Source organism: Erinaceus europaeus, chromosome 9 (assembly GCF_950295315.1).
Source record: "Erinaceus europaeus chromosome 9, mEriEur2.1, whole genome shotgun sequence".
NCBI classification, from domain to species: Eukaryota; Metazoa; Chordata; class Mammalia; order Eulipotyphla; family Erinaceidae; genus Erinaceus; species Erinaceus europaeus.
Window position 1 is genome coordinate 22,988,558 of NC_080170.1, and position 23,660 is coordinate 23,012,217.

The following is a 23,660-nucleotide window of genomic DNA, read 5'->3' on the forward strand; positions in this document are numbered from 1 at the left end:
GCCGGGCTGAGCGCGCCCCCGCCGAGAGCACAGGCGCATCCCGTCGCCAGGGCAACGCCGCCACCCGACACCGAGCTCCGGATTCCGCCTCGGAGTCTGGCCGCTGCAGGACCAGCAAGCGGAGTCTCGCAGCTCGACCCCACCGCGGGGACTCCCAGCAGTGCCCTGCGCGGCGGTTGCTGGGGGGCCGAAATCGAGAGGGTGAAGCGCCCCCCCGCCCCCTCACCCCCCACAGTGGTCCGGGGTCCCAGGCTGAGCTTCTGCCGGCGCCGCCGCCGCCCCCGCCCCCGCCCCCGGACGGTGCCGCCTGCACGTGGCGCGGTGATTGTCCCGCGCGGTATCCCTCCGCGCCCCCGACTCAGCCTCCCCCTCCTTCCCGGGACCCTCCCGGTGGCTCGCCGCGGAGGGATCGCACGCACGCGTGCGCGCACGCAGCCGCCGAGCAGCGAGGTCGCCGCGGTGAGGAGCCGCCGCTGCAGCCGCCTCAGTAGCCACGGTCTCCGCGGCAGCCCCGCCGCTGGGTAGTCAGCCCTGCGGCTGCGGGCGCGCGGGCAGGCGGCTGGGCCAGCGGGACCGGCGTTCCGCGGCGTCCCGCGGCGTCCCGCGGCGTCCCCTCCATCCGAGCCCGCAACCCCGTGGGGAGGGGGGCGGGCGGGGCCTGCGCAGAGCCGCCTCCTCCCCGCCCCCGCCCCGCCCCCCGCGCCGCGCCCGCCGCCGCCGCCGCCGCCGCCGCCGCCGCCGCCGCCGCTGCCGCCGCTGCGCCCGCCGCGCCCGCCGCTCCCGTCCGCGCTGCAGTGCGAAGGGCTCGAAGATGGCCGGGTGGCAGAGCTACGTGGACAACCTGATGTGCGATGGCTGCTGTCAGGAGGCCGCCATTGTCGGCTACTGCGACGCCAAATACGTGTGGGCCGCCACGGCGGGGGGCGTCTTCCAGAGCATCACGGTGAGGAGCCGGGCCCCGGCCGGAGGGGCGCGGGCCGGGGGCTGGGGGGCGCGGGGACGGGGTTTGCACGGAGCCCGAGCCGCGGGGCCGCAGCGGCAGGCGGGGACGACGCGGCCCGGAGCCGGGGGCAGAAGGGGGCGGCCGGGCTCCCTCCCCCACCCCCGGCCGGCCCCGAGCTCCGCTTCCTCGCGGCCCGGGTGGCTGCGGCCCCGGCTCTCCTCCGTCTCCCCCCTCCCTCCTCCCGCATCCGGCGCAGGTTCGCCTCCCGGGGCCGGCGAGCTGGGTGCACCGACCGCGTAGACGCTTCGTGAGTCTCCACTCGGGCTCCGCGGTCGCCGGCTTGCTTGGCTTTTTTTTTTTTAATGTTCCAAGATGGCGAACTGCCATTGATTTTTTTTTTTTTTTTCCTTCTCTCTCCCCCACCGATGGGGAGTCATCGATACACCGTTATCCCCAATTACGCAACAGAGATCCATCGAAGTCGGGGGTGGGGGGTGCCCCTGGCCGCCAGGCTCCTGATAATCTGCTCGGACGGAGGGGAGGGGAGGCGAGGCGGCCCCTCTCCGCGCCACTCCCGCCCCAGGCGATGGCAGCAGATGCCCGGTGGGACTCGATGCTTGGGGCTCGCCCCCACCCCGCACATACACACACGTTTGGGGGGGAGCATTGGCCCCCCAGCCTCCCTCCAGCCCCGCTGTGTTGTGAGCCCCTTGCTGCACGGCTCCCCATCTCACATCAGGGGCGCTCGGAGCAAAATGCGAGCTTCACGTCCCATCATTTCTTAGCTCCAAGCTCCTCTCCACATCAGTCAGCCGCCACCCCCAAATGGGGATCCTCAGCTGGCCGGTGCTGCTGCTCACCCCCCCCCCCAAACATAAGCACACACACTCAGTGTGCTTTAAAATCTGGGAGGTGGGGGAGAGCCCGAGTGCCCCAAGGTGTCCAGTGACAGCCGTGGGCCCTGATTTCCTACAGAGAATTGGCATCTGGCGATCAACTTTCTTCCCCCGCGGTCGTCCTCTTCTTTGTGTGCGAGTTCCCGCTGGCTGGCAGCGAAGATTGCGGGAGTGTGCTTGCAAATGGCTGGGGCCTGCTATGACTCTGCAGTTCTGATGGGGGCGACGCCTGCCTTCCTTCCTCCCTTCTTATTCAGGGAATGTTAGAAGGCTGCACGTTTTCTCCTCTCCAGCTCTTGCTGGCTACCACCTCGAGTCTCTCTCGTCTTCACTCTCCCTCCATTTTCTCTCTTCCTGTACCGTGACCGGTGCTCTGCGACTCTGCAGACAGAATCCTTTCCCCCCACCCCTTTTTGCATTTGCCCAGAAAGAAAACTGATTATTCCCGTGGGAGGGGAAAGGGAGATTAAAGAGAAAAAAGGGAGAAAAAAAAAAGTGGTGGCTAGAAAAATAGAGAGGAGGAAAATATGAATTTGCTGAGGTGTAGGAATTGAGGCTGCTCCTGTGGGGGGAGAGTTGATGCTATTCCTAACAGTAGACGTGAGCAGATAGGCGTAAGCATCGGGCGTTATTTCAGGAAACATTCAAGCAGCTTTAAATTTGACACACCGTGGCTGGTGTGAGGGAACAGGATAAACCAGCAGTTGTTGAAAGTTTGTAGGTGAATCTTTACCATTATATAAGGACTTCAAGCACCTCCTGACTTGGTAGTTTATAAATAACTCCTAAGTTAGCAGTCCCATGTCAACTACCAACTATTTGAAAGATTGTCTTCTAGACTGGCTTTAGTCAACAGACCCCATTCACCGTTGAGTCTGCAGTCTAATGAACTGATGTAAAAAGCATGTAGCCAACCATGCAGAATTAAGTAATTGTGTAGGAAAAGTCGTGAGACTTGATTTTCTATTAGTGAAATGGGGACTTCATGTAATGGTAGAATCAACTCTGGCCCACAATTTTTCCTGCTATATCAGGGTTTGAAAGGAATTAACGACAATTTCATTCTCTCTCTTTTTCTCTGTCTCTCTCTGTTTGGGGGGATGCCACAACAGCCAGTAGAAATAGATATGATTGTAGGAAAAGATCGGGAAGGCTTCTTTACCAATGGCTTGACTCTTGGCGCCAAGAAGTGCTCGGTGATCAGAGATAGTCTGTACGTCGACGGCGACTGCACAATGGACATTCGGACAAAGAGTCAAGGTGGGGAGCCAACGTACAACGTCGCCGTGGGCAGAGCTGGCAGAGGTAAGCAAGGTGTCCTTTCTGTTAGAAGTTGCACGTCACATTACAACTTATTAAGCAGTTTCTTTAACATTTTAAATAAAGGTGTTAAGTCCATAATGGCTGTTAAGGTGGTTTTTGTGAGCTGGCCAGCACTGAAGGGGAAACCACTGTCCTGCTTTAGATTTATTTCCACAACCGCAGCTGCGGGTGTAGCTGCTGTAATACAGAGTACTCACACCAAATCTTCATTTTCAGCTTGAGGAAACTTAAAATCTAAATTTGTCTCTAAAACTGCTTGAACATGCACAGGGTTAATCTTACGGTGAATCCATATCCTTTACTTGCTTAGTCTTAGCTCTTTTGTGTCTTTGACATCTGTCTGAGTCCTTTTTTTTTTCCCCTTGCTTTTTTAATTATTTACTGTTAAACGTAGAACAAGGAAAAACTAACATTGGCTCTTTTCTGTTGGAAAGATTGCTAATAAAGAGAGAAGTAACCAGATTGGAGGTTTCTGGAGTAAATTGGTATGATTATGAAAATAATTTCAGATGTTAGTCTGTGATTGCGATTTTTAAAGTAGGAAAGTGCGTTTTGTTTGTACACTTAGTCCAGTACTTCTGGTGTTTCCTGATTATTGCCAACACTGCAGAAATTCTAATCGGGTTACAAATGCATTTAAATGTGCTGACTTGTGTAAATACCTTGCAATTAAAAGGGCTTTTGTAGCTTCAAATGGCACACTTGGCACATCCGGTTACGACCACATCTGCCAGGGGCACTGCCCTGCTCTGAGTTATGCAGTTGGTGGCTGTGGTCCTCCCAGCTCCCTCTGATGGTCCCAAAGGCTACTCATACTTTGATCCGAGTTGACGCTCATGAGAGTCTCTGTAGGAAAACCAGATGACCGTGAATTAGTAGACATGTCTTTGCAAACATAGTTGAGCCGGGATAATTGTGTTAGCGCATAGCTTTGACTATGTGATGTGAAACCAGGGGTTTCCATACTTAATAGCGCTAGTGACATCTAGTGGTAGCGAATATAAAACCTCACATTATTTGGGGGATAGACCTTTGAACTGTATCACAGAAGACTGTTGTTGGAAATAATGTAACTCAAGGCTTTAGAACAACGAGGAGGATGTCAGTGAGCACACATCCCAAGTACTTTAATTTGGCCTTTTCTGAAAGGACACTGAAAAATCCCGTTTTTAATCAAGCATGTTAAGTTTTGAGAAGGATGTTATAACTGATCACCTATTTTTTTTTAAGTTTGTATTTTGGAGGCCGGTGTAAATGTCTGTTAATTGGCACATTAGCCAGAAGTACTTTGCCCCCAGGTAGAAGACAGATGACCGTCTTTTCTGTTGATAGCTCATGTAGGTGTAAACAGTCTTAAGAAGTGCTGCAAGTGCATTAGTCAGTCAGTCCTTCAAGGTACAGTGACTAGTTAATGGAGTTTTTAGCATATTGCTAGTTGCAGAGTTCTTTTTAGTTCTTTTTTGAGACCTAGTTGACTTCAGTGCTTGACAGTTCATGGAAAACTAACTTAATGTTAACTTATTAATCGGGGTCTGTCTGCTAAAAACTTGTGTGACTTTCTTGATTAACACTTCTTTTGAAACACTTTTCTTCTTTCTCTTTCAGTCTTGGTCTTTGTAATGGGAAAAGAAGGGGTCCATGGAGGCGGATTGAATAAGAAGGCATACTCAATGGCAAAATACTTGAGAGACTCTGGGTTCTAGCTGCTAGGCAGACTGTTAAGTATTAGGGGAAAATTGCTCTTAAACTTTCCTAGCTGTAAGCTTGAGTCTTAATTCTGGAAAATTTATTAGCAATGCAGGGTGATGGGGTATGAACCTGTGTCTGCTTTGTATCCCTCTGTTGGTGGGGAAAGGTGTCTTTCTTTCTGCCCTCCCCCCTTAAATAATTCTGTTCACTTTTGTTTTGTTTCCTTGTGTACTCCAGCATTGGTTATAGTCATGGGAAAGGAAGGTGTCCACGGAGGCACACTTAACAAGAAAGCATATGAACTCGCTTTATACCTGAGGAGGTCTGATGTGTAAGCAGCCTCTCCCCATCTACCTAGCAACTGTCTTCATCACCGCCCCAATTATGGTCACAGTGCTACCAGAGTGTAGGTGGTAGCTTATTTCCCTTTACCTTTTTTTCTGATGTCACGATTCCTGTTTGCCCAATGGACATTTGTATGTTAACCACTGTATGTAACCAGTCCTTATCTGGCAACATAATTGCAGCACAATAATGATTTGCATGATACCTTGAAATTTGGGGGGAGGGGGCATGCCAAGTTGGGCAGCAACTTTGTCTTAGCAATTTACGGGATATTGATTACTAAAATAAGTTCATCTTAAGCAAGGTGCCGGTTGTACAATCTCTAATTTGATCAGTGTCTTTTCAGCACTTTGAGCATTTACTTGGCTCGTTAGTCTTCCTTTTGTAGCGCATGGTTGGGAGGAAAAATTGCATGCGACTTTCCTTTACTCCTCTCTCTTCCCATCCCTCCCTTTGCACATAAGGTGTTTGGTTTGCTTCCATCTTCTTTTATGCAGTGCCTGGTTGATTTAACCAATTAATCTCCCTTCTGTCGATGAGCTTTTCAGAACTGGAGTAGTTTGCTTTTGGCATTGCTGTTGCACCTGAACAGAAAGCCTTTTTTTCAAGTGTCTTAAAAGGCACAAGGAAAGTGCAACTGCAGAACAAGAGCAAAAGACACTTCCTCCCATGACCTTACCATAACCATATAACCATACTGATCGAGCCCCCAGGGACATTCCATCGTTGCAATAGCTCAGATTTGTGTGCCTGTCTTTTTCTTTGCACACCAGCTCTGTTCTTTAGTACAATTGTAAAAGGCTGCCATTATGGACATTAGGTATCCCACCATAACCGTCTGGAGTGTGTCCAGTTTGTTTTTCATAGGACCAATTTTTATTTGCAGCTTGAGTTTTTATATGAAGTTGCATTACTGTGGACCTGGCTGTCTTGTGATGAGTTTTTTCCATATGTATTCTGTGCCATACTGTTGTTAAAATGAACTGTTGCTATTGTGAGATGGATTTTAACTGACCTATTAAAGGTTTCTTTCGAATGGCACTACTTTAGGGACATTCTAGTATTTGCTTCTATTGTTTGGGCCTTGTGGATAATGTACAGATTTAAAAACAAATCTTGTTGCTGATTTGTCCATTTCTTTCCCTGCACTTTGTTACATCTGGGATACAGTCTAACTCATCTGATTTAATATGCATTTAAAAAAATGCCATAACTATTAAACACCTTGTTTACAGACAGATGAAATAAATTTATTCCAACCAAATCTTCTAGACTCCTGTTGTTTATGAGTGTTGGCTTACTGTAGTTAACTTTTCTTTTTGACAGAATGGTGAAGGGCAAAGTTGGCAACGAGCATATGATCGCTTTTAAAAAGTTCAGCTCCCAGCCCACCCCACTTCCTGTAGTATTTATTAGAAGTAAAATGCCTGGGGATTTCTTTTTATTGAGCTTTGATCTATTAAAATGGCTGTTGGTCCTCTCAGACTCATCTTCAGGCTTATGAGAGGAAAATTGATCTACTATAAATTACATATTCCTCTTCTTGCTAGTCTCTTCATGTGAAATCTAGTGAGCATTCAGGGACTCAATGTACTAATGAGTTCTTCTATGTTGAGTTGTGACTTACTTAAATTTGGAAGCTGTGTGGGCAGACTGGAGTCAGCCATCAAGGACTCTTCCCACATTCAAGAGACATTCCTTGGGCAGCATGTAAAGTAGTTGGGATGACCTTGCAGTTTCTGGCTTTGAAGTGACACATTAACTATGGCTATGTAATGGTCAGATTTAGTCCCAGCGGTCTTAAAATTCCTGATGTGTGTTGAAGCTCAGTAAATATATTACTTACTATTATTATTTAGAGAAATCATTACCATGAACTGTAAAGCAGAAGCACTCAAAAGTTGGTGGATCCTAAGTGACCGTAGGAAGCTAACAGTGATGCAGAATCTGGACTCTGGAGTTCCAGAGTTCCACCGTCATGTCCAGGAGTCCCTGTAGAACCAATAACCAGGCCAGTCATTCTGAACGGCCTGTATGCTGCCCTTTGGGAAACAGTGCATAGGGAGTGAAAATCTTTCTGCTTTACTTAAAATAGACTTGCATGACTTTTTTTTTGATGGTTGTCATTCATTACTTCTCAATTTGTACATACCTGGATGCAGAAGTACAAAAGATGAGATTTGAAGCTAATTGGGTAGTAGGGCATTATTTAGCATGACTGTGAGACTACAAATGTCTTAACTTCTTGATATGTTAAGATGCCTTTTAGGAACAAAAATAAGCAAATGAAAATGAACACTGCGCTTGGGTTGTGACTCGAGACTTCACAGCAATACACAATTTAGTTGAGAAGAACAGTTAGGAAAACCAGTTATACAAAACTGTGGCCAACATTGTGAAACCCTTAAAGTGGGCCTGGAAGTAAGTGAAGAGATGTGTGTATGTTGGCTGTGTTAAGTTGGAGAGCCGAAGACAACAGAGGGCAACTGTATGACGAAAGTAGTAAACAGTGAAACCAGACATGCCTAATCAGGCATCATTTTGCCTGAGTAATGAATGCAATACTGATGACTGAAATAAAATAATATTAAGCAAAGTGTTGGCTGTACAGTTGCTAATTTGATCACTTGTCTACCATAATTTAGATACTAGTATTTTTTTTTTTTTAACTTCTGGGAACTTAAGAAAATGAAAGTATTCAAACTCAAACACAGAACTACTTAAAATAACTAAATTTGGAAAACAGATTCACTTTCAAGGATATGGATTGAAGAAGTGATTATCTTTAGGATTAACCATCAGACAGTGACGACAAGATACCAGTGAATGTGAAGTAACAGGATATAAATAAATGTTACATAGGTTATAATACACATCTTTTGATATTTCTTGAGGGCAGTCTATCAAGGTAAGTTTATCTCTGAGTTTAATTTCTTCATGACTGGATTTCCCTAAGCAGGAAATATGTTAATTAGATGAACTAGTAGCCTAACCAGTGCCATTAGATAAGACATTTCATACATTTCAGAAAGAGATTAGGTCTTCAAACTGAACTATGTATTGAGGACCGAGGGGATACATCTTAAATACATTACACTGATTTTTGCCTTAATTTTCCCTCTTCTTGATGCTTAACATCTATTATTGTACATGCATTGATTATTGTACATGCATTAAGCTCAATGTTTTGTCCTCATACTCTAGCATAAGTAAAATGGAATTATATCCATGATCAAAGACATTTAGAAAGAGTACAGCTCGAAGCCTGGGGTGCTGTGCAGTGGCTGAGAATCGGGGTCCCAAGTTTGGTGCCACATTGGTTCTCATTAAGTCTTTAAATAATAATAAAGATTAGGGCTGTAGCAGTATGTCAAACTAAAACTTTGCCCAAGGACCATGGCAAATCGGTACAAGGAGAGAGAGAAAGATCCCACAGTGCTATCAGCTTCTCCCAGTGGGGTGAATTGCTGCTCTGCAGTGTGTGCAACCCAGGTTCTAGCCCAGCTCCCACTGCGTTGAAGGGAGCTTCAGTGCTGGAGTCTCTCACTGCATCATCCCTGCCTCTGCTTAGGAGAGGGAAATGAGGTAGTACCAATACTAGGTTTCCAGTTCTTTCATTTTCTAAAATGGAAATACCTACTTTTAAAATCAGGATGTTCTTTAAAAAGCAGTTCAGAAAGTGGATTCTACTAATAGTGTTTGATTTCTTTTAAAATGTACTATTATTTTTTTCTTTTCACAACAGAAGACTCACACCTAGTACACTTTATATTCTGTAATAGGGCTTTGGTTTAACTTAAAATCTCCCATATCAATACATACTTTTATCTTTTCACGTTGTATAGCAAACTTCCGTAAGGATGTACCATAGTTCCAAGGGTATCATAATGTTCACGCTAGTTTGAATGACCTTAGCCATAATCTGAACTTTTGTGAGGGGTGGAGGAGGTAGCATAATGGTTAAAAAAGAGACTCTCATGTCTGAGGCTCTGGAATCCCAGGTTCAATCCCTCATGCCACCATAAACCAGAGCTAAGCAGTGCTCTAGTAATCAAAACAAAACAAAAAAACCACCATAATCTTTAATTTGGGGGAGAATCACCTAGGTGACCGTCAGTTCCATTGTATACAATTCTAGGGGGATACGTGTTTATCTGAACCTCAGTCATCATCTTGTCAGCCTTTTGGCTTAAGATGAAGTGTAGTAGAGAGTAATGTGATTATTGTAGTACTACAATAAAATGTGGTTGTTAAAGTGGAAAACATGTTTATTAACATTCAAACTCCCTTCATACAGGCCATATAAAAAGTCAGCATTTTGATTATATATATTTTCTATATAGTTACAATGAATATAATTTAGCTCTTCATAATACATTGTTTAAATACATCATTAGCTTCTGTTAAACGATAAGCATTTATTTTCAAACCTAATACTTGAACAATTTCCTCTGTACATAAATTAGCAGGGCTGATTAGCATAAGATGCTCTTTATTTAGAGGTATATAATCTTAGTATTAATAGTTACTGAAGTTTGGTATATCTATACAGTTTTTTTTTTTTGCTTTGATCACAACATAAAACCCTTAAAGATAATGAAAGTCAGTATCCAGAGATCAGACTCTAGATTTCATCTGATAAAAAAATTATATATAATAGTTAAACTAACAATAATGAATTTGAAATTTGTACTAGTACAGATGGAAATGAAAGTCAGTATCCAGAGATCAGACTCTAGATTTCATCCGTTAAAAAAATTATATATAATACTATTATATTCAAAGTCTTAAACTAACAACAACAAAGAATTTGAAATTTGTACTAGTGCAGATGGTTCCTGTCAGGATAAGATTACTTGAGAAAGGAAAAAGGCAGCTTTGAGTTTGTGGTGTAGATAGGAGGAAGAATGCTAACTTGCCTTGTCATCTGTCACTAGTGATGGCAATTTAGGAAAATACCAGAACAAACCTATTCCAACTCACGTACGTAACTTTATAGAGGTGGGAGTTGGCTTAGCTCATGCTAGGCGGCCACGGTACTGATCTTGCGTGTGAAACTTGGAATATTTGTATACTGTGATCTAGACCTTAACTGCAGGCTATTGTGAGTTTTATCATTTTGGCTATATTTCATTCCAGAAAAACTGATTTGATGCTTGGGTTACAGCACCAGTCTATTATTAGTAAAAGGAAGTGCACTCTTGTAGATAAATACCAGATGGGTTAAAAAAAAAAAAAAACCTATTTCAGTAACTTGATTAAACTGTAGAACACTGAAACACAAGTTATTTCTACAGAAGTTTCTGAAGGGAGTGGGGGAGGGATCAAATTATATACCTAAAAGAAGCATTTTAAAAGGAAACAATCCAGCCACCCTCTGAAGGTTAAACAGTATTTGCCATGTTGTACTCTTGTTCACCATTAGGTTGTAGTTGGACCACAACACTGTGTTCATTAACTTCATTTTCTGCATCACTACTGTCAGTATCTTCATTATCATCTTCCTCATAATCTGAAGATTCTGTCATGTTCTGATGTGAGTGGGATTCTGACAAAGCCCCAAATGACTGAGTGCTAACCGAAGCCAGAGGTCTAAGTAAAGGAGTATGTTCTGACACTTCATTTTCTTCTTGACTGCTGTCTGTGTCAGACTCTGAATCACTTTGAGAAGGAACGACTTTTTGCTTGCAGACTGGACAGGTTTTTTTGGTTTTCGTTAGCCAAGGGTCTACACACTTGCAATGATAAGCTGTTGAAGCAAAATACACATCTGTTAGTATGCTGAGGTTCAGAGTTTTACTATTTTTTTAGCAAAGCTTTTTTTAAAAAAAAAATATTTACTTATTCCCTTTTGTTGTTCTTATCGTTGTTGTTGTTGGATAGGACAGAGAAACAGACCTGTGAAGCGACTTCCCTGCAGGTGGGGATCAGGAGGCTTGAATTGGGACCCTTACATCGGTCCTTGCGCTTTGTGCCACCTGCACTTAACCCGCCTTACTACTGCTTGACTCTTGCTCTTTTTTTTTGGCCGCCAGTTTGCCTACCACTAGAGCTCAGAGCCTGTACAACTCTTCTGAGGGTAAGAGGGAGGGAGAGATGGTCAACTCTGTTTCACCACTTGTGCGGCTTCTCTCCTACATACAGGTCGGGGTGGGGAGCTTGAACCTGGGTCCTAGCACATGGTAACGTGCACTGAACTGGTGAGCCATCACTTGACCCCAAACAATATTTGTAGTCTCTTGCCATGTTGATTCTGGCGCTAAATATGTTATATACATTGTGTGGGAGAAAAGATGTTTATAACACTTTATCAATGAACCTACATTCCTTAGTGGGACTACTAGCTAGTAATTAGTAACAGAGCTCTAGTAAGTATTTTCTGCCTCTACTATTTAACCTAAATGTAAATTATACTGTACATTCAAAGCAGTATGTAATTACTCCTACCATGGGAACAGGGAAGGATTCTAAGCTTGTCTCCATCTTCATATTCATCCAAGCAAATGGCACACACATCATACTCATCTCCTGTGGCAGAAAATAGTAAATAGAATCAATTAAACGATGTGACATTCTTACCTTTTCACATTTTTCAAGTTAGGGTCTCTTTAAATGATACCTTTTGCTTTCAGAGCAGGGAACTCCTTCAAGTTCAGGAACTTGAAGTTTCAATTTAATTGTATTTACTTGTCTTGGTTATTTTTGTAAGGGAGTTTTACAAAGAACATAATTCCATTAGCTTTATATTTAGATACTAATGTTGAAAAATGTATGTTGAATACAATGAAATTTTACTATTTAGATTTCTTAAATATTTAAAGTGTAAATATTTTTTAATAAACATAAAATAAAGACACACTTGTACTGAGACACACTGACCTTCAGATCTTAAATTTTAACATTTATCAATTCTGTGGAACTTGGAAATATACTTTGCCTTCAGTGTCTACTTGTTTCATCTGTGAAAAAGCTCTTAAGGATTGTGAGGCTGAACTGAGTGTGAACAAAGGGTTGGGCACGTATATCACTGAATGGCATCATTAATATCATTATCTTTGAATGGAAACCTTTTATTAAAGGTATAGTAAAGATTATTAATTCATAGCCCTTTATAGAATGCAAGTGTAATTAACAGCTTTTTGAAGTTGCATCAGTATTGCCTTAGAACACACTGGTTGGTTGGTTGGTTGGTTGGTTTGGTTTTTTTTTGCATCCAGGGTTATGATGGGGCATGGTGCCAGCTGCTGCTCCTGGTGGCCATTTTTTTCTCTTCCTATTTTATTTGATAGGACCGAGAGAAGTTGAGAGGGCTGGGGGGAATAGAGAGGGGGAGAAAGAGACATCTGCAGACCTGCTTCACCACTGGTGAAGCTTCCCCCCTGCAGGTGGGGAGCTGGGGCTCAAACCTAGGTCCTTATACATGGTAATATGTGCACTTATCAGGGTTCGCCACTGCCTGACCCCAGTACATACTGCTTTCAATTCATTGTTTTCCATTAAAGGCACATATTAGGTAAAAACTTGATTTTCCTATTAGAAACAGTAATTCCTGGAAAGATAGACTGGATGAACATGATGTAAGAGTGATAGATCGATCAGGGTTTTTTTTTCTTTAATATACCATAATCACTTAAAATACTATATTCAGGAGGAGTCCAAAATAGAAAGCTTTAATGAAAATTACTTATTTTTGTTCATTACCTTGAGTTTAATTAAAATGGTATCATTGAATATATTCTTTGTCAAATACAAGGTTCTATGTTAGAACCTCATGTGGAACCGGTGAGACTATACCTATCACTATTAAGAGGCAAAAGACGCCGGTATGTCTATAATCCTACAATCGATCCATTTACATGGACTTTGAGGATGGTTTTAAGATTAATTCAATCTTAATAGATTACTCAAGCTTGATTTTATTGTGAAAATATTCATTAGAAACAGTATAATTGAAGGGGCTGGGCGGTAGGGCAGCAGGTTAAGCATACATGGTGCAAAGCTCAAGGACCAGCAGAAGGGTCCCAATTCCATCCCCCAGCTCCGCACCTGCATGGGGGTTGCTTCGCAAGCAGTGAAGCAAGTCTGCAGGTGTCTTATCTTTCTCTCCTCCTCTCTGTCTTTCCCTCTCTAGATTTCTCTCTGTCCTATCCAACAACAACAACAGCTATAACAACTACAAGAGCAACAAAAATGGGGAAAATGGCCTCCAGGAGCAATGGATTCATAGTGCAGGCACCGAGCCCCAGCAATAATCCTAGAGGCCAAAAAAAATAAAATAAATAAAAAACAATATAATTGAATAGGCTGGTCCAATGCTGTGCAAGTCTCCAAGTTTCATTTTATTAAGATAGGGAGGAAAAGATTCTCCCCTTGAGCAGCCAGATAGGAAACATAACCCCAGCTCACATATTACCGTGTACAAGGACCTGGGTTCAACCTCTTCTCCCCCCCTGCATGGGGGAAGCTGCATGAGCAGTGAAGCAGGTCTGCAGATGTGTCTCTTTCTCCCTTTCCTCTCTCAATTTCTTTCTCTCCTATCAAATAAAAGAAAAATCAAATTTAAAAAAAAATGGCCACTGTGAGCAGTGGATTTGTCATGCAGGCACTGAGATAGATAACCATGGTGTCACTAAATAGACCTGGGTTGAATCTAACTCTGAAACCATCTGTTTTCTTTTAAGCCAGTGTGGTAACTCATTCCCTCAGCAATGGGAATGGGATATAGGCAGTATTCAGGTTTGGCCATGAATTCAGACAGTTACACTTCAGAGTCACTGAGCTCTCCTATCCATTCTTTGCATTGTTCAGGAGGTGCACGTGTACTGACCTCCTGTATTTTCACTCTGAAGATGCCAAAGATGTAGTCAGTGCTCATGAACCAGGCTGGAGGCTCGTGCTCTGATGACTATTAACCCCTATGGTCTTAGACTTAACGATGGAACAGCAAAGCGCACGTTAGAATGAACCTGACCATTTTGGTTCTTAGCTGTTTGTTACCTTGCCTAACTGACTTGAATCTCTGTGTCAGTTTTTCAAAGGCAAAACAAAAATATGTTTTGAGATTATGGACTACTGAAAGAGATGATACAAATGCCATAGTTTAATAGTGACTGGCACATAATAATACGATCTCTGTCTGCCAGAACCAGCCCGACAGTCACACTGGTTTGTCTTTCACACGGTGCACTGGTGGCTGCTCCCTCGCAGCCTAGTGTGCCGCTGTCTCCTCAGGTGAACTGGCAGCGATTACTCAACTGGTTTGTTGTACTTAAGGGTAAGTATGTAACTTAATTAAATATTCAGCAGCCCTTGAACTGTAAGTATGAAAGACTTCTGGCCTTTGAAGCTAGGTTAACTATATTAGGGACACTTAATAAAGCAGTGTTATCCCCCCCCCTTTGGCAAGATGTGAGGAGATAAAGGATGGATGAGAAATCTAAAGGGCTGAACAAAACTACATATGAATAAAAGTAAGAATTAAAGCAGAATCCATTTTATAGCACATTTTAAAAATACCTGAAACTAAAAATGGTCAAAAAAGCAACATGTACTGTGACAACTTCAAAAACCAATCAGTGAATTCTCATTCGTGGCCAAAACAATTGTTGGGTGGATTATATTTACTTTTAACTTAAATACAAAGTTAATATACTCATATATGTTAATTTTATTTACAACTTCAGGTTTGTTTTTTTTTTAAATAACCAATTCTGGGCTGGGGAAACAGCATAATGGTCATGCAGAAAGACTTTCATGTCTGAGATTGTGAGTTCCTAGGTTCAATTCCCAGCACCACCATAAGCCACAGCTGAACAGTGCTCTGGTAGGGAGGGAGAGAGGAGGAAGAAAGAAAAAGAGAGAAGGAGGGTAACTGAGAATGTTTTATGGTTAAAAAGTATGTAGACTTGACTGAATATAGATCCTAAGGGAAAGAGATACCAAGAGTATGCCCAGGCCTGCTATTCAGTTTATCCCACTGTGGGGCTGGTTAAGTGCACATGATACTATGCACAAGTACCCAGGTTCAAGCCCCCGCTCCCCACCTGCAGTGGGGATGCTTCACAAATGGTGAAGCAAGTCTGCAGGTATCTCTCGCCCTCTGTTTCTGTCCCATCCAATAAAGTATATGGGGGGAGGGTAGAAGGAGGGAATGGCTGCCAGGAGCAGTGGATTCTTAGTGCATACACTGAGCTCCATCAATAACCCTGGAGGCAAAAGAAAAAAAAGGCAAGGGGACCTTTCAGTGTCTAATACATACAGATTTTTATCAACTACAATGATTTAACAAGTATTTTAAGTACTTTTCCGAGGGAAGAAAGAACATCTAATTTATGAGTTTCAAAGCAAACATACTGACCTTATAAAGAAAAGTACCTTTGCCACTTATTCTCATATTGTCAGGAAAGACAACAATGACAGCTATCCCTAGTCTATAAAAATAAATATTAGGGGGCTGGGCTGTAGCACACTGGGTTAAACATACATAGTGTGAAGCACAAGGACCTGAGCAAGTATCTAGTTCAAATCCCCAGCTCCCCACCTGCAAGGAGGTCGCTTCACAAGCAGTGAAGCAAATCTGCAGATATCTTTCTCCCTCTCTATCTTCCCCTCCCCTCTCAATTTCTCTCTGTCCTATCAAAAAAATAAAAGAATAATTTTAAAAAATGGCCACAGGAACAGTGGATTCATAGTGATAACTCTTGGGGCAAAAAAAAAAAAAAGAGTTAAAATAAATTTTACTTTTTGTTATCTCTTCTCTATGTCAGCTCCCATGAGATATGAACAACAAAAAATTAACAGAATAAATATATTTAAAGTCAGATTTGCTTGATACTTTTTTCTGATTATTTTTAAGGTCTGAATGAAAGAAATGATACTTTTAAGGTTAGATTAAAGGCAATGAAGTATAATTCTAAAAATCAGGCATATTAGTAAATTGAAACAAAAATTAACTGTGATAAAAAATTTTTATGTAATCTGGGGGGAAAAAAATGCTGTGTTGCTGTCTTCTAGTCCAAAACAAAAATCTTCCTCCTATAAAAACTGTCTTGAGAGATCTAAATGAGTAATCAATTTAAAATACCCGTAGCTTAAAACTTCACATATAAACCCCATTTTTCATGAGTTACATCTCAGGAGTCAGGCTGCTTCACATCCTTATGGAGTAGGAGACAAAGTCCCCTCCAAGATTCCATAATGTTTAGAACAGGGGCTAATACATGAGAGCTGGGTTTTTCACTTCCATTCGTGACGTCAGGCTAACAAGGAAGCATCTCCCTTTCAGCTGGAACCTGCTGCATGAACTTGCCCTACTTCACCACCAACACTTGGTCTGTTCTCAGTAACCAGCGAGGAACCATTTTTCTGTCATCTGAGCATGTCATTTTTCTTTTTTTTTTTCTTTAATATTTTATTTATAAGAGGGATAGAAGAAGAAAGAGAACCAGATGTCACTCTGGTACATGTGCTTCCAGGGATCGAACTCAAGACCTCATGCTTTAGAGCCCAACACTTTATCCACTGTGCCACTTCCCGGACCATTTTTCTTTTCAAAACCCACTCACATTTTACTACCACTCAATAAAATAACTAAAGTCCTCAGCATCTACTTTTCCAACCTCATTTCTAATTCTACCTCTAGACCACCACATCTAAGTGTATACTCTTTTTACTGGTCCCTGAATGTACCAAACAAAACCTCTTATTTGCTGTTGCTCTGCTTGAAATATTCTGTCCCCACACCCATTTCTTCCCTCACAGGATTGACATCTGTGTTCAGATGTCCTAGGGAGAAGAGCCCTACTCTGTCTGATCTGTAGTAGCTGGGAAGCCCTCATCCCTACTCATTTGCCCTACTTCTATCTAATTTTCTTTCCTTCATTTGTCTTCACTAAGCTTCACAAACAAAGGCAGGAGTTATTTACTGTCTTATTTTCTTAGCACCTAGTACAGTAGCTGGCACACAAAAGGATTCAGTCAGTATTTACTGAAGAGCTGTATGAGTATACATTATTCCCAGGAATTCCTGATTTCTGCCTATAAGGGAAAAAAACACTTCCCCCAAGCATGCTACTGCTATTTGGGGAGAAGAAAAATTTTCATCATATCACAAATGAAAAAAGCTCGGACTAGGAATAAATGATAATCTAGAAATGAATGAAATCTAGACTTGTGTAGTATATGACCTATGTGAATTATGTTGGAGACTGGATTGAAGATTTTTTGATTGAACTTGTGAATTCCTTTTTTATAAGCTAGTCCTAAAATGTGAAAAACATGAAGAACATCAGTGTTTGTCACCAGTACTGAACATGACAGACTTCTCAGACTCAAGATTATAACTGCAAGCACCAGGATCAAAAAAATTCATTACTGAGAATTCTGGCAAAAGAACTAATCTTAAAAAAAACTAAAAATTATCTATGATAACGAGTATTCATGTGGAACCCATTTGACTGCTGTGATTTACCAGTGAATAAGCACCAAAATGTGTTTGCTCTGCCACTTCAAGAGAAAATTTATTTAGTAATTGGTTTTATATTTCTCATAATTAGGCTCCAAATGGAATAATCATAGAAATGCTGAGATAAAAGTTTCACACTGTTAAATAATTTGTATAAATTAAAAACTATCTACTGACAATGAATACAACAGAAGATTAGCAAAGGTTTAGAACTCTTAATCACTGCTGCTAAGTTTAATATTTTTAGGATCGCTGACTGAATTTAAATAGTTTATGATTTTACTATAACTTGAAGCAGTATACAAATATTTGAATTACTACTGAGTTAACTCCTATACTAAGTATGTATCTTAGAAATTTTTTAAAAAGCATCTGGAGAAATGGCTCAGCTGGTGGTGTTGGGCTCTCACACCTGAGGTTCATGGTTCAACTCCCATAACTACATGTACCAGAGTGTGCTCTGGTTTCTTCTTCTCCTCCCTCTTCTCATATAAAGCTTTCTTTGACATGTAATCAACAACAACAACAAAATTGAAATAATAATACAATTTATGCAAAAAAAATGTCTTCAAGATGCTAACTAATAGCAAATAGTTTTTAAAAGGTGAGGAGTATCACTTTTTATATTAGGAATTCAAGGGGAAAAAGAAAAGTCATTTTTCATTCTAAAGTATTTATTTTCAGTATGTGAAGAAACTCAATCTGAGGTCTTCTGTTAAATTTTGTAAAACAGTGACTAGGTAAGTGGCTCAGTGGTCAGAATGCTGGACTTTTATGTGTGAGACCCAGATTCAATTTCTGGTACCACATATGCAGAAGTGGTGCTCTGGTCTCTTGTAAATTGAAAAAGAAAAAGATAATAAAGCGCTAGACATATGATAGTTCCTCCTTGATTTATATTCACCGATGTAGCCTCAGAGTTTGGGTAGTTCAGTGTGTCCAGAGTACAGTGTCATATATATTCACTGAGTGCATAAAAACATGAGAATCTAGAGGAGCTCACACGTGTCAAGATGGCATGAAGTAGATGTAGTAGACTGAGGGTTGGGAGACTTCCAGTTTCTGTTCTGGGATGTAAGTAGCTTGGAAGGAATCACTTCTATGTTTAGGACAAGGGAAAAGCTGACTAACATCTTAGATCGATTGAAGAATTGAGATCACAGAGAAAAATGATGCCCTAAGAGACTAATAAGTTATAGAGAATCAAAACTTTCTGGTGTAGAAATCCAAGCACTAAAACTCTGAACAGTACCAGGGTAGAAAAACTAACCACTTTAGTGGCTCAGTAGAACAAGTGTGAGAGTTAAAAAAAAAAAAAAAACCAAGCAAGGCTTTCTAGTCCAGCATGTAAGGAACCTACATGTCACTGCTTTATCCTGATGACACCAACTCAAAAATAAAAAGTCTTCTTATTTCTACCAAGAAGTAAACTAACCAAGTAGCCTTGCTCTGCTCCTAATCTCTAGCTGGGGATATGAACAGGTAAGTAAGTACAAAGAATCACAATTTGACAGAACAGAAATATGTTTATCCCTAAGCATAAACCTCCAAAGGAATTAACTACTGAGGTAAAAAAAAAAAAAAAAAAGCCTGAAATGGAGAACTGCCAGTGGCTCAGTGTGGGCAAATCTAAGTGTTCAGAGTTCCAGGGGAGCCCACAGATTGTAAGTTTTATTTAATGGAGTTCTACTGGGCTCTCACAGTGATGCTGGAAAAAGATCCTTGGGATTCTGGCAGGGGACAAGAAAGTAACCACTTTAAAATATGCCAGTGGGACTGTAGAGACATAGCTCACCAGCTAGGGTGTATGACTTACTTTACGTGTAACTCGGATTTGAGACCTGGCACCACACAGGAGGTGCTGTGGCCACAATGCTATAGAGTTTCTGTCTCTGAATGAATGAAAATTGGCCCAGAGTGCTGAACTGTACATGCATGTAGCTACTACCCTCTCACCCCTGCTCCCCCCAATATATTTATCTCTTCAAGAGCACTCTGATCTTTTTTTCTTTAAGTATTTATTTTATTTATTCCCTTTTGTTGCCCTTGTTTTATTGTTGTAGTTCTTGATGTCATCATCGTTAGATAGGACAGAGAGAAATGTATAGAGGGGGATGACAGAGGGGGAGAGAAAGTCAGACACCTGCAGACCTGCTTCACCACTTGTGCGCTTAACCCGCTGTGTTGCCGCCCGACTCCCAAGCACTCTGATCTTAATAAGGCCTGCTCTCAAGAGAAACAACGTCAGACAGTAACCTATTGGTGTTACTAGTGTCTGGTCCTATCGAAGATGGAGAAATTGAGAGGCATCTTTGAAGTTTATATCCCAAAGCCTGAGACTCACTAAAAGCCCAAGAAATACTCACGTGATGACAGATCAAAGCCCTTCTCCAATACCTTAATACCACACCAATGCTTTATCTACTGGCGAATATTCTCTTCACTCAGAACATCATGTCAGGCTCTCAGAAAGCCCAGAAATAAGCTCATACAGAAGGACTGTTACTTTCTGACAAAGGAGCACAGAGAATAAAACGAAGAAAGAGTTGTTTTTTTTTTTCCAATAAGTTGTGTCAGAAATAAAAGGGGGGGCAGTTAAATACAGAAAAATAAAGCAGGATCACTTAATCTCACCATGAACAGTCAACTCAAAATGTATTGAAGACTTGGATGTTAGACTGGAGGCCATAAACTAAATAGAAGTAAACATGGGAAACAACAATAAAAAAGACCCTTCCAAAAATTGGGGAGAAAAGCTGGACACTTCATCAGAGAAGACATAATGAGCACATGAAAAAGTGTTTATTACTAGGAAATGCCAATAGAACTGCTTAGCCAGCAATGCTAAGGTTCCACAGGAAGAAAGCAAATGACACAGATCTGACACGGGAATACATGTAAAGAAAGGGTGAGCACTACAGAGGACTAGCCTCTGAGTGCAGCTCAGAAGAAAAGTCAACTAGCTATGTACGTCCTTTTTAGCCCAGAACAATATCATCTTTCATAGGTAAGTTTGTCTGCTTTCAGTAAACACAAATACCTAAAAGGAAGACTTAAGTGATTTCTGTAGTCCAGGAGGTGGTACAGAGGATAAAGCATTGGACTCTCAAACATGAGGTCCTGAGTTCAACCCCCAGCAGCATATGTACCTGAGTGATGTCTGGTTCTTTTTCTCTCTTTCCTCCTACCTGTCTCATAAATAAATAAAATCTTAAGAAGTGATTTCTAACGGTCTTCAAACTGCTTTTGGCCTGTAACTAACTTTGAATTAATCCACACTGAATAATGACAATGCAGGCTTTTTTTTTCCTTTCTGAATCTCTTTTCACATGATATTTCTCCCTTGTGGTGTTAAATTCTGTGTTTTTCATAAAACGATGGTTAAGGTTAAGAGTAGACTTTTAAAATATTACTTGAAAAATAAAAATTTGGAAGATCTAAGTTTTAACATCTCTAGCCATCCTCTTTCTATTGTGCTTTTTCTCTACTGAATTAGAAAGCAGAGCATTTTGTTTTTCCAACATATGAAACTAAAAATCCTGAGACCCACTAACCAGAAGGACTGAACAAGTGTGTGCCTACACTAGCGGCTCAGCAAAGCACAGGCAGCAGAGACTGTGCTGAGTGGACTGTAAGGCCCACATCCCTTCCTAGTTCTCAGTACTGTTGGCTGACATTCCTTACTTTACCCCCTTCTTTCTCTGTTTTTTTTTTTTTTTTTTCTTACACCAGAGCACTGTTCAGCTCTGGCTTATGGTCGTGCTGGGGACTGAACCTGAGACTTCGGAGCCTCTGGCAGGGAAGTATTTTTGCATAACCAGTATGCTGTCTCCCCTGCCCCGCCCCTTTCTCTCACCTCTCTGACTCTCCATTTGCTCATCATAATACCATCACGGTATCCACTTCATAGAAATATAAGAATTAGATGAGGTGACAGATAAAAGTTATCCATATATTTAGTCAATGCTAGTATGATGGGGTAGAAAGTGGGAACTTAGGCAGGGGCAGACCAGCCTAGTACAGAGATGAGTTTATCTACTGGTGATCAGAACTGCTGGCACATGGTAATAGTGAAGAACATTCTGGTCCATTCCATGATTGTCCTTAGATTCCCTGCAGACCATATACCCCTTTGTTGCCTTCACCAGGGCACACACTGCAGCCAGAGCTGAAGAGTAGGCAGGGTAAATGGCAAGGACACAGAAGGTGGCACATGCCTGAGTATGGTCACCATATGTTCTTAGATAGTGATTATTTAGGAATAAAAGTATCTACATACCTTTCTTGAATTTATGTATAGGGAGTTTCTTAAGTTGATCTTTACGGAGTCTGTTTCTTCTAGCTCTATGTCTGTCCTGAACAAATTTCGTGATCTAGTTATAGAAGAGACAGGGTAAGGAATCATATTAAACACACAAATAGAAAAGGGCCATTAAAATGACAAACATCTCTTAAATTGCTGGACAGCTGCTGCAAAGCAATTCAATCATGTACTAATTGCAGTATTATTAATAAAATTACATGAGTGACTAGTTGCCCCATAAAATTATCTTTAAAGTTTTAGTCACTGGCCTAGATTATCTTTTGGATTTACTGACAGAAACATAAATAGCCTAAACTCTCTATAGAACTGAGTTTTCTCACATGTAGAACCTGAACTGGAATTGGCCTATTGCACCAAAGTAAAAGACTCTGGGGGAGGGGGGGAGAGAATACAGGTCCAAAAAGGATTCAGAGGACCTAGTGGGGGTTGTATTGTTATATGGCAAACTGGGAAATGCTACACATGTATAAACTATTGTATTTACTGTCGAATGTAAAACATTAATTCCCTAATAAAGAAATTATAAAAAAAAAAAAAAAGGAACCGAGTTTTCTGAAAAGCCCTTATAATCAGCATGCTTCTTTAGAACTTGGATTCTACATATCTTGAGAAAGATCATGACCTGGCAGACAGAGGCCAGCAAAATAGCTAACTCAGTGGAAAACAAACTTTACTGAGCCACAGACTTGAGCTGGCTTACCCAAGCACATGTAAAGACAGTTCTGGAGTAGAGCAGGCCTTCCCTTCAGCCTCCCTCAGAACTGCAAACCAGTGTGGGGGACGGTGGGGGGTAACTAATAGATTGGTCCCAAGAGAAAGTTGGAGCCAGGCAAGCATGGCCAGTTTGTTCTTCTCAAATGTACCATGTGGATGACATCTTTCTTTTCTTGCCATGCAGGCTTTTTCTTTTTTTTTAATCTTTGTTCAGTGGGTAAATTGCCAAAAATCAAGAGGGAAGGGGGTGACAGAGAGGATGAGAGACAGAGAGACGTCTGCAGCAATGTTTCACCACTTGTGAAGCTTTCCCCTGGCAGGTAGGAACCAGGGGCTTGAACCCGGGTCCTTGTGAATTGTAATGTGTGCGCTCAACCAGATGGGCTACCACCTAGCCCCCCCACCATGGATGACATCCTCATCTCTCCTAAGACCCAATGAGTAAAATCACAGGGAAGTGCTAGAAGTTACAGTAACTGAGTTCCCCTTCAAGGTTGGTTTAAAAAAAAAAAAAAAAGTGGTCCGGGAAGTGGCACAGTGGATAAAGCATTGGACTCTCAAGCATGAGGTCCTGAGTATGATCCCTGGCAGCACATATACCAGAGTGCTACCTGGTTCTTTCTCTCTCTCTTTCTCTCTCTCTCTCTCACCCTATCCTTCTCATTAAAAAATAAAGTCTTTAAAAAAATACTATAAAGTGAGGAAGTAAAGGACAACTCATATGTGGAATACAGAGAATAAAAAAAAAAAAAGGCCAGTCCATATCTGAGACCTTGAGAGAACTATGGTAGTTATCACTGGGGGTGGGCTGGAAGGTTGGGTGAGGAGAGGGAAGGCACACCGGACCTGGGTGGTGGGAATGGTGTGCAACTATAAACTTGTGATTTTAGAATCTTGTAAATCACTAATTTTAAATTTTAAATCACTAGTATATCACTAATTTTAAAAACAAACCCTATTAGG

The 23,660-nt window shown here is 41.9% G+C and overlaps 2 protein-coding genes across 8 annotated transcripts in view; one reads left to right on the plus strand and one right to left on the minus strand.

Annotated features, from left to right (window-relative positions):
* Window positions 1-348: 348 nt before the first annotated feature.
* PFN2 (profilin 2) overlaps window positions 349-23,660 on the plus strand; it is a 39,170-nt gene continuing 15,858 nt past the window's right edge. Inside the window, exons 1-3 of one of the 3 annotated variants that reach the window (XM_007518056.2) lie at window positions 349-943; window positions 2,952-3,144; window positions 4,768-6,460. In XM_007518056.2, the coding sequence (XP_007518118.1) occupies window positions 812-943; window positions 2,952-3,144; window positions 4,768-4,865 (423 nt within the window). In that variant the 5' untranslated portion in view covers window positions 349-811 and the 3' untranslated portion in view covers window positions 4,866-6,460. Of the gene's footprint in view, window positions 944-2,951; window positions 3,145-4,767; window positions 6,461-14,339; window positions 14,471-23,660 lie in introns of those variants that run through there. The other 2 variants (XM_060197536.1, XM_007518057.2) reach the window with 2 other exon arrangements.
* The window catches only part of RNF13 (ring finger protein 13), a 79,171-nt gene continuing 64,949 nt past the window's right edge, over window positions 9,439-23,660 (minus strand). For all 5 annotated transcript variants that reach the window (XM_016185989.2, XM_060197534.1, XM_060197533.1 and 2 more), the window contains 3 exons: window positions 21,939-22,032; window positions 11,644-11,724; window positions 9,439-10,945 (listed from right to left, as the gene is read on the minus strand). In XM_016185989.2, coding sequence (XP_016041475.1) covers window positions 10,581-10,945; window positions 11,644-11,724; window positions 21,939-22,032 — 540 coding nt within the window. In that variant the 3' untranslated portion in view covers window positions 9,439-10,580. The remainder of the gene's footprint in view (window positions 10,946-11,643; window positions 11,725-21,938; window positions 22,033-23,660) is intronic.